Source organism: Erythrolamprus reginae, chromosome Z (genome assembly GCF_031021105.1).
Source record: "Erythrolamprus reginae isolate rEryReg1 chromosome Z, rEryReg1.hap1, whole genome shotgun sequence".
Lineage (NCBI taxonomy): Eukaryota > Metazoa > Chordata > Lepidosauria > Squamata > Dipsadidae > Erythrolamprus > Erythrolamprus reginae.
In genome coordinates, this window is record NC_091963.1 from 140,055,181 (window position 1) to 140,070,140 (window position 14,960).

Below are 14,960 nucleotides of genomic sequence, written 5' to 3' on the forward strand. Positions count from 1 at the left end.
TGGGGAATTCTGGGAGTTGAAGTCCACGCATCTTCAAATAGAAACATAGAAACATAGAAGACTGACGGCAGAAAAAGACCTCATGGTCCATCTAGTCTGCCCTTTTACTATTTCCTGTATTTTATCTTACAATGGATATATGTTTATCCCAGGCATGTTTAAATTGCCAAGGTTGAGAAACACTGCTGTAAACAGTCAGGAACTGCTTCCGGGACTCTGGCTCTGGATTTTGCCTGAAGGTTTACTCCTGTAGCCTCTTCCAATGATGGATATAGCTACAAGGCAGTGGAGTTTTGCAGTCAGAGTTTCCCTTCTCCTAGTGGTTGAACAGGGCATCTTTCGTGCCTTACCATGTTGTTAGCATACTACATCGCTACTGCACCTCTTTGTCTCTTACATGTCTAGGGAAGATGTGCTTTCCCAAATGTTTTACTCTCCTGCCTTTTTCCAGTACTTTTGAGAATAGCTACACCATGCTGTCCTTGGCGGCCAACACATTTTCATAACTAACTCCCTTGGGGGTGATAAAGCACTAAGGAATGGGAGTCTGCTTTTGCTTCCAGAATTATTGACAGATTTATTTATTTTTTTTGTTCCTGATTTGCTAATCCTCAATACATTGTGCCATTGTACAGTATTCTTTGAGTAGTTCCATCTAGTGCCAAGCACAGCTTTAGGAGAAGTGGCTACAGCAATTATCAAAGAACATCTGTTGGTGTTTGCAGGTGAGTAAAAATTAAAATGAGTTGAAGGAACCCTTGTACTTTCAGCAAAAGACTAATGTAAGACTACTTGGTGTGCCCATAATATCTACGTTTAATCTGCAAGATCCAGGTAATATTTAGAATTACTCACTGAGGATTTTGTTTTTCCTTTTTTCCCTTCATTCTCTTGTATTTTTAGGATATTCCTTGACTATATACTTGAGAACAAGGGTCATAATTTTGTATTGTTCTGTAAGGCTTTCTCAACAAGCGCAAGCTGGAGTGCAAGCTATGATTGAAATAACCACATAATGAATAATATCTAAATGTTCTAGAGATGAAGACTAGAGAGAAGTGGAGGTAAAAAGAGAAAGAGAGACTGGGGGGAGAGAAATAACAAAAACAGGTGCCCTGTGGGGAAAAAAAAGTAGGTTATGGATTCCAGAGGAACATCATTAATCATTGATTTGCTTTCTACATTTTGCAATAGCTGTGACATAAACATAGTATATAACATCCAAGCTAAGTATAATAAATTAAAATTAACCAAATATCCAATAATTTTTTTTAAAAAAAATTAACCAAATATTGCTCTCTAGTCTTAGTTTTCTATTTTTTTAGTAGCTTATAGATATCTATGAGTTATTCAGTTTCTGCTTACTTTTATATATATAATATGTACATTGGAGAATGATTTGTTTCATCACATAGACAAACCTTGGAGCAGAAGTGTAGAGATAATTTGGAGATAATAGGTGAATAACATCTGGATCATTAGGACATATAAGAAAGTAGATGGTCCACAAGTCAACCTTAACTGTACTTCATCTATGATGGAAATAGCTCATCCATGATCTGTTTTGCCTGCCCAGTTTTCTAGGTAAGAAGTGAATGGCATGGAGAAACAAGACTATGGTGACCGAATTTGTTCTGATGGGCCTCTCTTCATCTTGGGAAATGCAGCTGTTCTTGTTTATCTTCCTCCTCCTCCTTTATGCAGTAACTCTCTTCAGCAACATCCTCATCATCCTGTCGACTTCCCAAAACCGTCATCTTTTCAACTCACCCATGTTCTTCCTGCTGAGTCATCTGGCTTTCCTAGATATCTGCTTGGCCTCCTTTGCAACTCCCAGGGCTCTCCTGGGTTTTCTTACCCAGCATCAAGCTATCTCCTTCCAGAATTGCATGACACAAATCTTCTTTCTTCACCTCTTTGGAGGCAGCGAGATGCTTTTGCTAATAGTTATGGCCTATGACCGATACGTGGCCATCTGTCACCCTCTCCATTATGCCTCAGTCATGAGCCGGAGCCCCTGCGTGGGCTTTGTGCTAGCCTCTTGGACTGGTGGGCTCCTCCACACCAGTGTGCAATTGGGCTTCATGCTAAGTGTGCCGTTTTGTGGACCCAATCAGATAGACAACTTCTTCTGTGATATCCCCTTGGTCATCAAGCTGGCCTGTGTAGACCCTTATCCTTTAGAGGTTATGATGGTGGCCAACAGTGGCATTTTATCCTTGGTGTGCTTTGTGGCATTACTTGTCTCCTATGGACTCATACTCTCCACATTTTGTTCCAGACACCACTCAGAGGGTTCCTCTAAGGCTTTGTCCACATGTACTTCACACATCATGGTGCTCATCATGTACTTTGGACCTTGCATATTCATTTACCTGCGCCCACATACCCGTTTCATGTTTGACAAAGTGATCTCTGTCTTCTATACTGCAGTTACCCCTTTTGTCAACCCTACTATCTATGCGCTGAAGAATAAGGAGATGAGAGCTGCAATGAGGAAGTTGGTGTCAAGACATTTGGGACAGGTCTTTGCACAAATTCACATTTATCCTGCAGGAAGACTTTCTTGCTGGAGACACAAAAAGAATTGGTGTCCACGCAGGACAGTCTTGAATACAGTATCATTGTTACAAATTGTATAACTTATGGATTGTTGAATTAAATAGTTGGTTTGAAATAAACGGCCCAAACAAGAAATGCTATAAATCAAGATTAGGGACATTAATAAATGTATCCATTTCCCCCTTACATTAATCAACTATGGATCACAGTTCTCACTTTAAGTCCTATCTTTAGAACAAAGAACAATAGGGTTGTATGGAGTCTTGGGGGTCTTCTAGTCTAACCATCTGTAAAAGTAGGAGATCTTACACCATTCTGGGCAAATGGCTATCCATTGTCTTCTTGAAAAATTCTAGTGATGGAGCACCCAGAGGTAAGCCATTCCACTGATTAATTCTTCTCACTATCAGGCAATTTATCCTTATTTCTTGGCTGGATCTCTCTTTAATGATCTTCCACCCACTCAAATTCAAAAATGATTCAAAATGAATGAAGTGCCCCTGTTTCACATTGTGCCTTGGGAAAATCCTCATGACATAGCAGTTATCAATTTCAAATGGTTTAAAGAGGATATTAGATTTTGTCAACTTCAAGGTCATCTAAAATTCTCAAACATACAAAATAAAATGGTGTTGCCCTGCCCTGCAAAACTCACAAAAGAAGATGTGAGAATTCTCTGTCTGTTGGTGTGGCCCAGCAGTGCTCCACAAAATTCTGGCAAGATTTATCTTCATTTTCAGAGCCTTAAAAAGGTAGAATTCACCTTCAGTTGTGTCTGTTTAAAAATCTTCCTATATGTACAGTGACATTACTGGAGGACATTAGTCTATGCCTTTATCAATCTTATTGCAGCATGATTATGAGAGTGCCAGATAAGGTTCCACTTTTTTGGCAGAAAAGGAGAAGTTTCCTTGATTGGCCAAGCTCCCCAAAGAAGCCAGCTTTTCCTTGGGATTCTCATGTCCCATAAATCAAGCTTTCTTTTCATACTTCATAAATCAAAAAGAAAAAAAAGGAGAAAGTAGCAGCAAAGAGCACCCTCCCTAAGAACATTGAAGCAAAGATTGCAGACATGATGAGCAAAATTGACTTTGTTTGGCCTGCCACACTTTATGCTTTAGAATGTATTCTTGCTATGGGAATTTGGGAGGGGTTGTTACACGAGGTGTGTAGAGATGTAGCAATAACAAATTCTTTCTAGGGTCTCAAGCTTATCCCTTGCTCAGTACCTGTCCGGAAGTGGGTGAAGTGGACATATTGGCAGAAGACGACTAGTCAATGTGATGAACTTGTGGATGTGGGAGCAAGGGAATTAATTTTAAACTGGCTGGAGAAACCCTTGTGGCTTTAGATTCGGGTTTCTCACAGATGTGCCAACATGACTCTGTTAATAAATTGGAATTTTGAGGAAATCTGTGTCTTAGTCTCTGATTTAATTTTGGATGCTGTTTGGAATCCTGATATTCAGTCATTTCTGTTCTTCTACTGACCCAAACATGGCCTGGTTTGGAAAAGCTATAATAGACTGGATAAATATCACATCATCCTTGATTTACAATCATTCATTTAGCAACTGTTCAAAGTTACCATGCAACTTGGGGAAAAAGATGGTTATAACTGGTCATTGCACATGCAACTGTTCCAGCATCTCCATTGTCACATGATCAAAATGCAGATGCTTGGAAATACCTTCAATTGCAATCACAATATAGGAAAGACAAAAAAAATGGGGCCTAAAAATGAAGTTAGATCATAATTAGATAAATTGTTAGGAACAGAAGATAAAATGGTTTTTAAAATGTATCATTATCTTTTAGAACAGTCAATGTATGAAGAACAAGTCAAGGAAACCATGTTAAGGTGGAGTAGAAATTTACAGCATTGATTTACTTAATTGGCAGGAACTCTATGGGAAAAAAATAGAAAACTTGCCTTGACCACTACCTATAAAGAAAATCTCTGTAAGATGTTCTACAGATGGCATTTCTCACCCAACAGATTAGCTAAAAATCTCAAAACTCTCACCATTGTGCTAGAAATGCAAAATAACACCAGGGACCTATTGCCACATGTGGTGGGAATGCTGGAAAGCCTGTGATTTTTGGAATAAGATAAAACAATGGTCGGAAGAAATATTAATGTTAAAGAGAGAATTAAAACTAGAACTTTTCTTATTGGGTATAACAATAGATAAATATGATAAGAGGAATAATATACCTCGAGTCCTCGGAGAGGGGCGGCATACAAATCCAATTAAACAAACAAACAAATAAAAAAATAAAAAATAAACAAATAATTAATATCGTATTTTTCGGGGTATAAGACACAGTGGTGTAGAGGAGGAAAACAAGAAAAAGAGTATTCTGAACCAAATGGTGTAGTAAAGGAGTAGGCAAAGTTGGCTCTTCTATGACTTGGGGACTTCAACTCCCAGAATTCCTGAGCCAATCATGCTAGCTTAGGAATTCTGGGAGTTGAAGTCCACATGGCATACAACAGCCAACTTTGCCTACCCCTGGTGTAGTATCATATTGTTTAATAAAATACCAGTGTGGCAGAATACTTTTTAAAACCATGTATAGTTATAGTTATAGTTTATTAGATTTGTATGCTGCCCCTCTCCAAAGACTCGGGGCGGCTCACAACATAATAGTAATACAATACAAATCTAATAGTAAAAGTTAAATCAGTTTAAAAACACTAATACATATTAAAATCCCTAACTATACAATCATACACATTCAACCTAATCCATCATACAGTGAGGCCGAAAACATAATAGAAAGGGGGGAGAAGGTGGTAATTATCCCCACATCTGGCGACAAAGGTGGGTCCAGCATTTTACGGAATTCGAGGAGGGTGGGGGCTATTTGAATCTCTGGAGGGAGTTGATTCCAGAGGGCCAGGGCCGCCACAGAGAAGGCTCTTCCCCTGGGTCCTGCCAGCCGACATTGTTTAGTCAACGGGACCTGGAGAAGGCCAACTCTGTGGGACCTAACTGGTCGTTGGGATTCGTGCGGCAGAAGGCAGTCTTGGAGATATTTTGGTCCGATGCCATGTAGGGCTTTATAGGTCATAACCAACACTTTGAATTGTGACCAGAAACGGATCGGCATCCAATGCAGGACGTGGAGTGTTGGTGAAATGTGGACAGATCTTGGAAGCCCCACGATGGCTCTCGCGGCCACATTTTGCACGATCTGAAGTTTCCAAACACTTTTCAAAGGAAGCCCCATGTAGAGAGTGTTGCAGTAGTCAAACCTCAAGGTGATGAGGGCATGAGTGACTGTGAGCAGTGACTCCCGGTCCAAATAAGGCCACAACTGGTGCACCAGGTAAACCTGGGCAAACACCCCCCTCATCACAACTTAAAGATGGTGCTCTAATGTTAGCTGTGGATTGAGGAGGATGCCCAAGTTGCGAACCCTCTCTGAGGGGGTAGTAGACGGACAGATGGAATTGTCCTTGGGAGGCAAAACCCACAGCCATTCTGTCTTGTCAGGGTTGAGTTTGACACCCATCCAGACCCTCACAGCCTCCAGGCACTGGCACATCACTTCCACTGCTTCACTGACTGGACATGGGGTACAGATGTACAACTGGGTATCATCCGCATACTGATGATACCTCACCCCATGCCCTTGGATGATCTCACCCAGCGGTTTCATGTAGATATTAAATAGCAGGGGGGAGAGGACCGACCTCTGAGGCACCCCACAAGGGAGCAACCTAGAGGTCGACCTCTGACCCCCCCACTAACACCGACCGACCAGAAAGATAGGAGGAGAACCACTGGAGAACAGTGACTCCCACTCCCAACCCCTCCAGCCGGCGCAGAAGGATACCATGGTCGATGGTACCAAAAGCCGCTGAGAGGTCAAGAACAGGATAAACCCCTGTCCCGGGCCTGCCAGAGATCATCCATCAGTGCGACCAAAGCAGTTTTCGTGCTGTAGCCGGGCCTGAATCCAGACTGCTGAGGGCCTAGATAATCGGCTTCTTCCAAGGACCACTGGAGCTGGAGTGACACCACTTTCTAAACAACCTTCCCCATAAAGGGAAGGTTGGAGACTGGACAATAGTTATTAAGTACGGCTGGGTCCAGGGAAGGCTTCTTGAGGAGGGGGAGCACAAGTGCCTCCTTATAAGGAGCCAGAAAGGACCCCCTCCTCAAGGAGGTGTTGACAATCTCCTGGACCCAGCTCCGTGTCACCTCTACTTTCTATACACCTATACTTTTTCTCTTGTTATGAACTGGGTACTAGAAGGTCATTTGACAAAAATTCCGACCAGACTGGGTAGAAATTCCAGCTCATCCATATTCAGGAGTTGTGCAAATCAAAAATAAAATAGCACTCTCCCAGAGCCAGAGTGTTCCAACGCTCAGGAAAACTGAGAAAATGTTGCCTTACCCACCCACCCTCCGCTTTGTGTACTGAACTTCTTCCAAGTGCAAAACAATAGCACTTGTATGATAGTTACAGCATTTCAGTGTCACATGATTGCTATTTGCAACTTTTTCAATTGGCTTCTGATGAGCAGAGTCAATGGGAGAAGCCAGATTTGCTTAACTGTATGATTCAATCAACTACAGATTTGTGTCATAAAATCAGGCATCACTCAACTAGCAGCCCCCTTTCTTAGCAATGGAAATTCTGGCTCCAACCAAGTTCAATAAATTATGGATTACCTGTATTGAAAACTTTAACTCATGTAAATATATCCTATCTCTCAGTTCTACCTATCTGTGTGAGGTTATTCATGGGCTGTTTCTTTCAGGATCATTAGAGAGTACGGAATCTCCCCCCATTTGATGTCAATAATCATCAGAACTTTTTTGCCAAAATAGTTTAGAATATAATCCTTCCTAGCCAATTTGAGACTACACTGGCTTCACAATATTAATCCACATAATCATTGGTGCCAAAACCAATAGGAATCATAACCTTTGATCCCTAGACATACTGGTCTTCAAGTTCCCATTACTCACTCTCCTACCGGGATGATTTGTATAAGTAGCCAGAAAGGCTACCCAGCTCCATTTGTGCAAACAGTGTGCACATTGCGCCTTCAGCTCACACAATACCTCTAGCTGCATAGCTAGAGGTATAACAAGCAGTAAGAGGGAGATTGTGATCCCCTTATATAGAGTGCTGGAGAGACCACATTTGGAATACTGTGTTCAGTTCTGGAGACCTCACCTACAAAAATATATTGACAAAATTCAACGGGTCGAAAGATGGGCTACAAGAATGGTGGAAGGTCTTAAGCATAAAACGTATCAGGAAAGACTTAATGAACTCAATCTGTATAGTCTGGAGGACAGCAGGAAAAGGGGGGACATGATTGAAACATTTAAATATGTCAAAGGGTTAAATAAGGTTCAGGAGGGGTGTTTTTAATAGGAAAGTGAACACAAGAACAAGGGGACACAATCTGAAATTAGTTGGGGGAAAGATCAAAAGCAACGTGAGAAAATATTATTTCACTGAAAGAGTAGTAGATCCTTTGAACAAACTTCCAGCAGACGTGGTTGGTAAATCCACAGTAACTGAATTTAAACATGCCTGGGATAAACATATATCCATTGTAAGATGAAATACAGGAAATAGTAAAAGGGCAGACTAGATGGACCATGAGGTCTTTTTCTGCCGTCAGTCTTCTATGTTTCTATGTTTCTAAATGGAGCACATGCAATTCTCCGCTGCTCACGCAAGTGAGCCTGTGCACACCTGCTCACTGGCCATTTTTACAGCTCAGTCGCAAACCCCTCACAGCCCTCATGGCCCACAGGTTGGAGACTCCTGATCTATGGAACAATTTGCCCTCAGAAGTTGTGGGTGATCCAACCCTGGAAGAAGAGACAGTACAATCATTTTGGTTTTCCTGCCTGAACAGGGGGTTGGACTAGAAGACCTCCAAGGTCCCTTCCAACTCTGTTATTCTGTTAATTATTTTTACCACGGGATGGAGGGGGCGAGGTTACTATTTGCAATCAAATGTGTGCATCTACTGCAGAGATTTTAAAAGCACATTCATGATGGCCACAAATGGATGCTGACTCTTTCAATAGCTTTTAAGCAAGATCAAAAGTACAGATATATCTTTGATAAGACAGGAGAGGCACTTTTGCAATCTAACCGCAGCAATCATTTCTTCATTCTAATTATAGAGGTTGCCTGAGAGGCACTAGAGGGCAGCAAAAGACTGACGGGGTGGGGAGGGGTGGGAAAAAAATTCTGAAGATTGTAAATAATAATCTCAGGCTTGAATCCTTTGTGAGGGTTTAGGAATGCCTCAGTGTCCATATTTGTAGGTGGGCAGTGCAAAATCATCCAGTTATCATGTTGATTATATCTTTGTGTATTGTCTGATTTCAGCCAATGTAGCTTCTAAGTCAGGTTTGGTTAAATAGTAGTTCAACTAATTGCAGGTTCCTCAAAAGCATGCGGAAGAGTAATAGTAGTAATTAGCACAGAGAATCAGCTTCTGGGCTTACTTCCTTCTGCTCCTACACTATACTTACATATGGGAAGCTGACATTATTAACACAAATGTTGGTCTAGAAACCAGGACACTGTGAGTTCCAGTCCCACTTTTAGCATGAAAGCTGGCTGGGTGCCTTTGGGCCAATCGACCAGGAGACTGAGAGTTCTAGTCCCGCTTTAAGCATGAAAGGTTATTCTCTGGCCCAACCAGCCTCACAGGGTTGGTTAAAGAAAAAAGGAGGAGGAGCAAGGTATAATAACTGAGGCCTTTTACCAGAACAAGTGGGTTTAATCAGAACATGCCAACAGGGCAGGTACAGGCTTAAGAAAGTACACAAGAGAACACAGACTTATATACAGGACGCCTTCTGAGGCAACTACCAATCACATACAAAGGAGGGTTCCCGCTTTAACAGTAACTATGCGTATGCGGCCAATCAGGACCCTGGAGAGGGATACGCGAGCTCGAATCTGACAGCCGGCTTATTGCTATGCAGACACAGCACTCCTGCCCCTTCGGCTGACACAGACATAATCTTTTAAATACCCAGGTCTGCGACAGATTCTCTCGGAGCGCCGGGGCTCTGTGGGATGTTCTGACCTCTCGATCTCGGCCGGATGGATTGGATTGGGAGCCTGGCCCATTTCTTCATCCCTGTGAAACGCTGAGGGAAAGTTTCCTGTAGTTCCTGCAGCTGTGGGTGGGTCCTGAAGACACACCCCCTGGAACTCATTGGCTTCCCGATCTTCCTGCCGATCCTCCCTATTTAGTCTAATCTGATCCAGGTGTCTTTTCCAAATTCGTCCGTCTCTCAGTTCTACTTCGAACGAACGAGGCCCCAGTTCCCTGCAAACTATACCTTTCTCCCAATTCCTATGTCCTGAGAAGGCACGGGCAAATACCGCGTCTCCTACAGACACCTCACGTCTGGCGGCTTCTGGCCACTGTACTGTTCCCGCATACCCTGGGTGCAACCTGTCAAGTATGATTCGCAACTTGCGACCCATTAAAAGCTCAGCTGGCGTCTTCCCCGTGGTTACACATGGGGTGGTATGTTGAGCCATGAGCACATCAGCCAATCTAGCCTTCCAAGAATTCTGGGGCAGCCGTTTAAGGGACTCTTTAACTGACCTAACTGCCCGTTCCGCCTGGCCATTACTGGCCGGATGCCAAGGCGAGGTCAAGGCATGTCTAATGCCAGCTGTGGCCAAAAAAGATTCAAAGAGGACTGATGTGAACTGCGGGCCGTTATCCGAGACCAGTAGATCCGGGAACCCATGTGTGGCAAATAGGGTCATTAAGGATTCTATGATGGCCTGCGACTGAGTGGACTGCATCTGGGCCACCTCTACCCACTTGGAGTATGCATCCACGGTGATTAAAAACGTTTGCCCCATGAAGGGACCGGCCAAATCTATGTGCAAGCGTGTCCAGGGGCTGGCCGGTGGTTCCCAAGTTAAAGGTTCCGCTCGTGGGGGCAAAGACCTGCTCTCCTGGCAAACAGCACAGTTAGCCACACATTGCTCCACTTCCTTGTCTAATGCCGGCCACCACACGTAATCCCTGGCCAGACCCTTCATTCTAACTATTCCAGGGTGCCCCTTGTGCAGCAGGGACAACACCTGGTTCCTCAGCTTGCCTGGTATAACTACTCTGCCCCCCCTTAATAGAACTCCTTTCTCTACGGAAAATTCCGTGCGACAGCGGAAAAACGGAATGAACTGGTCAGCTGGGGTAGAGAGTGGCCACCCCCTTAAAACCCATTGCCTTACCTGGGCCAGAATGCGGTCTTTCCCTGTCTCTCTAGAAACCTCTGGGGCAGCCAGTACAACTGGCCCGTCTGTCAAGGCAAAAACGGAGCTGGCCGGTGCAGGGTCTGTTACTTCTTCATGTACTGGGCACCTGCTGAGTGCGTCTGCATGTGCAATGTGACGACCTGGTTTGTACGTTAACGTGTAAGTGTAGTTGGCCATAAAGACAATCCAACGTGTCATACGTGGAGACAAAACAGCTGGGCTCTGGCGGTTACCTGAGAGTAACCCTAGCAAGGGCTGGTGGTCCGTCACTAACTCGAACCTTCTGCCATACAAATACTCGTGGAAACGGCGAACTCCCGCCACTAGGGCCAATGCCTCCTTATCTATTTGGCCATAGTTTCTTTCTGCTGCGGCCAAAGTCCGGGAAAAAAACGCCAAAGGGGCTTCCGAGCCGTTTGGCAATCTGTGGCTGAGGACAGCACCCACTCCGTACCTGGAAGCGTCACAGGTGAGAACTAATGGCAGACTAGGGGAATACTGAGCCAGGACACTGTTTGAGGTGAGTATCCCTTTGACCCCTCTGAAAGAAGCTTCCTCCCGCTCCCCCCAGTGCCAAACTGACCGCTTGTCCAGAAGCCTATGCAACGGCTCTGCCACCGAAGCCTTGTGCGGGATAAACACCGCATAAAAATTCAAGAGACCCAGGAAAGCCTGCAGCTCCTCCTTCGACTGGGGTCTGGGGGCATCCCAAATGGCCCTAGTCTTTTCAGGGGTGGGATGGATTCCCTTCCCATCCACCCTGAATCCCAGGAAATCAACCTCTGGAACCCCAAAGACACACTTTTTTGATTTGAGCTTCAGTTCCGCTTCTTGGAATTTGAGCAATACCTGCTTAACCCTGCGAAGAAGTTCGTCTTCGGAACTCCCCGAGACCAGCACGTCGTCAAAGTAGGGCACCGTGCCTTCCAGCCCATACAGCAACCGTTCCATCAACCCCTGGAACAACCCCGGTGCAATAGAGACCCCAAATTGCAGCCTGTGGCACCTGAACACCCCCCTATGCGTTATGATCGCCTGGGCTTCTGCTGTCAAGGGGTCTACGGGGAGCTGTTGGTAAGCCTGGGATAAATCAAGCTTGGCAAAGATCTTACCATTACCCAGAGTGTGAAGTAACTGCTGCACCACTGGGAGCGGGTATGAGTGGTGAGCCAGGGCCTTATTAACAGTGCACTTATAATCCCCGCACAGTCTCAATCCCCCATCCCCTTTGAAAGCGATGACCAGTGGGGTCTCCCAGACAGCCTGGTCCACCGGCTCCAACACCCCTTGTGCAATCAGACGGTCCAATTCGGCATCAACTTTTGGCCGGAGGGGAATGGGCACCCTGCGGGGCTTCAGCCTTACAGCTGGCACTTTAGGATCAAGGCTAAAAGTAATCGGGGTTCCCGTGTAGCAACCCAGCTTGTCATCGAAGACGGAGGGGAATTCCTTAGTAAGCCCTTGAAATACTGATTCCCCTCTCACAGCGTTCACCCCCGCAACAGAAAAACCCAAAGCCTTAAACCAGTCTAAACCCAGGAGGCTGGAGAATGGCCCGTCCACCACCATCAGAGGCAACCTGCCCATGAAAGATTTGAACATGACAGGGAATCTCCCTTCCCCCAACACCGGAATGGGCGCCCCTTGGTAGTCCCGTAAAGTCACAGTACATGGCTGCAACCGACTCTTGCTCAAACCGGGCATGCATTTTTTGATGGTGGCCCAGGAAACCAATGAATGCGCTGAGCCCGTGTCCACTTGCATGGCGCAATTCACGCCTCCCAAACGAACTGTCACGGAGATCTTGTCTGAAGAGCCTGAGGTTTTCCTCACGAACGTAGAAGCTGGGCGCGGGCAGCTATAGATGGCATTGCAGTCATCCCTCTTAGTGGAAGAAAATCTCCTCTGCCAACGGGGATTGGAACCTTGGAACTCCCTCTGCTCTCTAGGGGCGGCTGGAGGGGACCTCCGGGAACGGCAGACCCTTGCAATGTGGCCCCTGGCCCCACAACGCCGGCAAGCCGCTTCTCTAAACGAGCAATTTGACCTATAATGGTTTCCCCCGCAACCCCTGCAAGGGGACAGAGGGGCCCGGGGGCGGCTGGCAGGAGGCTCACGACCCCTGGAAGCACCCAGGCGGCATACCTCCTCCTCCTCAACTTCGCAGCCGCCCTCCTTTTCTGTAGCGGCTTTCGGGTTCTCTGGCACCGCTGGCACTTTAGCTGTTGCATTCACAGAGCTGTCCATGGCTGCCAGGGATAGCGTGGAAAGCTCAAAAGCACGAGCTTCAGCTAAAGCAGTCTGAAAGGTCAAATCCCGGGTGGCCAGCAAACGGCGTTTAAGGCGGCCATCCCGGACTCCGAACACTAGCCTGTCCAGCAAGTAATCATTTAAATCTGTAAACTCGCAATATAATGCAGCCCGGCGGAGAGCGGCCACAAACTCATTAATGGATTCGCCCTCTGCCTGGTTTCTCTGATAAAAAACGTAGCGCCGGGCACACCGTGACGGGGCAGGGGCATAGTGATCTTGGAGAGTTGATAGGAAAGTCTCCCAAGGCACATCATGGATAGAGACGGGAGCGAATAAAGCTCTGGCAGTCTCGAACATCTCGGGGCCGCAGAAACCGAGAAAATAAGATCTTTTGCGGTCCCCAGAAATCTCGGTATACCCATTTGAAATGAGAAAACAGTCGAACCGGGCAACGTAGGAATCCCAGGTCTCCCCTTGTGGGTTGAAAGGGGGAAAAGTAAGCTGTACAGACATTGTCACTTACTGCAGACACAGATGCTGGATGGAAATGCAGGGCTGAAATCTCGTCGCCAGTATAATAACTGAGGCCTTTTACCAGAACAAGTGGGTTTAATCAGAACATGCCAACAGGGCAGGTACAGGCTTAAGAAAGTACACAAGAGAACACAGACTTATATACAGGACGCCTTCTGAGGCAACTACCAATCACATACAAAGGAGGGTTCCCGCTTTAACAGTAACTATGCGTATGCGGCCAATCAGGACCCTGGAGAGGGATACGCGAGCTCGAATCTGACAGCCGGCTTATTGCTATGCAGACACAGCACAAGGAATATCATATATCAGTGACGGAGAACCTATAGCACGGGTGCCACAGGTGGCACACAGAGCCGTATCTGCTGGCACATGAACCATTGCCCTAGCTTAGCTCCAATGTGTATGTGTATACTGGCCAGCTGATTTTTGGCTTGCACAGAGGCTCGGGGAGGGCATTTTTTGGCTTCCAGAGAGCCTCTGGGGGGATTTTTTTACCCTTCCCAACTCCAAGGAAGCCTTTGGAGCCTGGGGAGGGCAAAATACGAGCCTATTGGGCCCAACAGAAGTTGGGAAACAAGCTGTTTCCAGCCTCCAGAGGGCCTCTGGGGGGATAGGAGAAGCTCTTTTCATCCTCCCCAGGCATTGAATTATGGGTGTAGGTATTCACATATGCGTAATAGCGCGCGCAAATGCTCCTTCGGCACCCAAGGGAAAAAAAGGTTTGCCATCACTGTCATATATGTTCAGGACCTTGGGTTATTTATGAAAAATAAAAAATACATGATTTTTTAATTTAAATTAAATCTAAAGTGTCTAGTAGAAACCACAAAATCACACATGTCATCATGCAAATGACACAGATTATGGAATATTTATTGGGCAATTATATACTTTGCATGATTTCCTCAATGGCTTCTTATTGCTCATGAAATTTCTTCTTCCCTCCTCCAACGCACCCTGCAGGCACTCAGGTAAATGTGTTAGAATATGCATGACTGAGAGAGCTAATGGTAACAAGGTGAGCCAATGAATAGACATAGCAACTAAGTCAGCCAATGAGAGCTAAACATATCTTAGTCTATGCAGAGAATTGAAACTGAAACTAAGAAGGCTGGGGGTGGCTCAGCCCACTCTGTGTTCTCTTGTCTCTCTCTGAACTGAAAGCTTGTCTACCACTGGAAATAAAACTGCTTGTAACTACATTGAAGAAGAATTCTGCTAATGGTATTGTAAATTCATCTGTTACTGTGTTTATAAAGAAGTTCGTGAATTCAGCTGAATCAGTTATCTCTGTGTGCTTCTGATTTTGATTTTTGCAACAAA

The 14,960-nt window shown here is 45.3% G+C and overlaps 1 protein-coding gene across 1 annotated transcript; it reads left to right on the top strand.

Annotated features, from left to right (window-relative positions):
* The first annotated feature begins 1,595 nt into the window (after window positions 1-1,595).
* On the top strand, window positions 1,596-11,003 carry LOC139154181 (olfactory receptor 4K3-like). The gene is made up of 3 exons (XM_070728613.1): window positions 1,596-2,525; window positions 4,753-4,784; window positions 10,859-11,003. Exons 1-3 carry the CDS (start codon window positions 1,596-1,598, stop codon window positions 11,001-11,003), a joined length of 1,107 nt encoding a protein of 368 aa, XP_070584714.1.
* Window positions 11,004-14,960: the final 3,957 nt, after the last annotated feature.

What these genes read in the sequence shown, in the direction of transcription:
- LOC139154181 (XM_070728613.1), top strand. Translation starts at nt 1,596, where the DNA reads ATGGCATGGAGAAACAAGACTATGGTGACCGAATTTGTTCTGATGGGC. An exon ending in TGTCAAGACATTTGGGACAG is followed by an intron (nt 2,526 to 4,752) that starts GTCTTTGCACAA and finishes GTATAACAATAG; the next exon opens with ATAAATATGATAAGAGGAAT. An exon ending in AGAGGAATAATATACCTCGA is followed by an intron (nt 4,785 to 10,858) that starts GTCCTCGGAGAG and finishes CTGTCTCTCTAG; the next exon opens with AAACCTCTGGGGCAGCCAGT.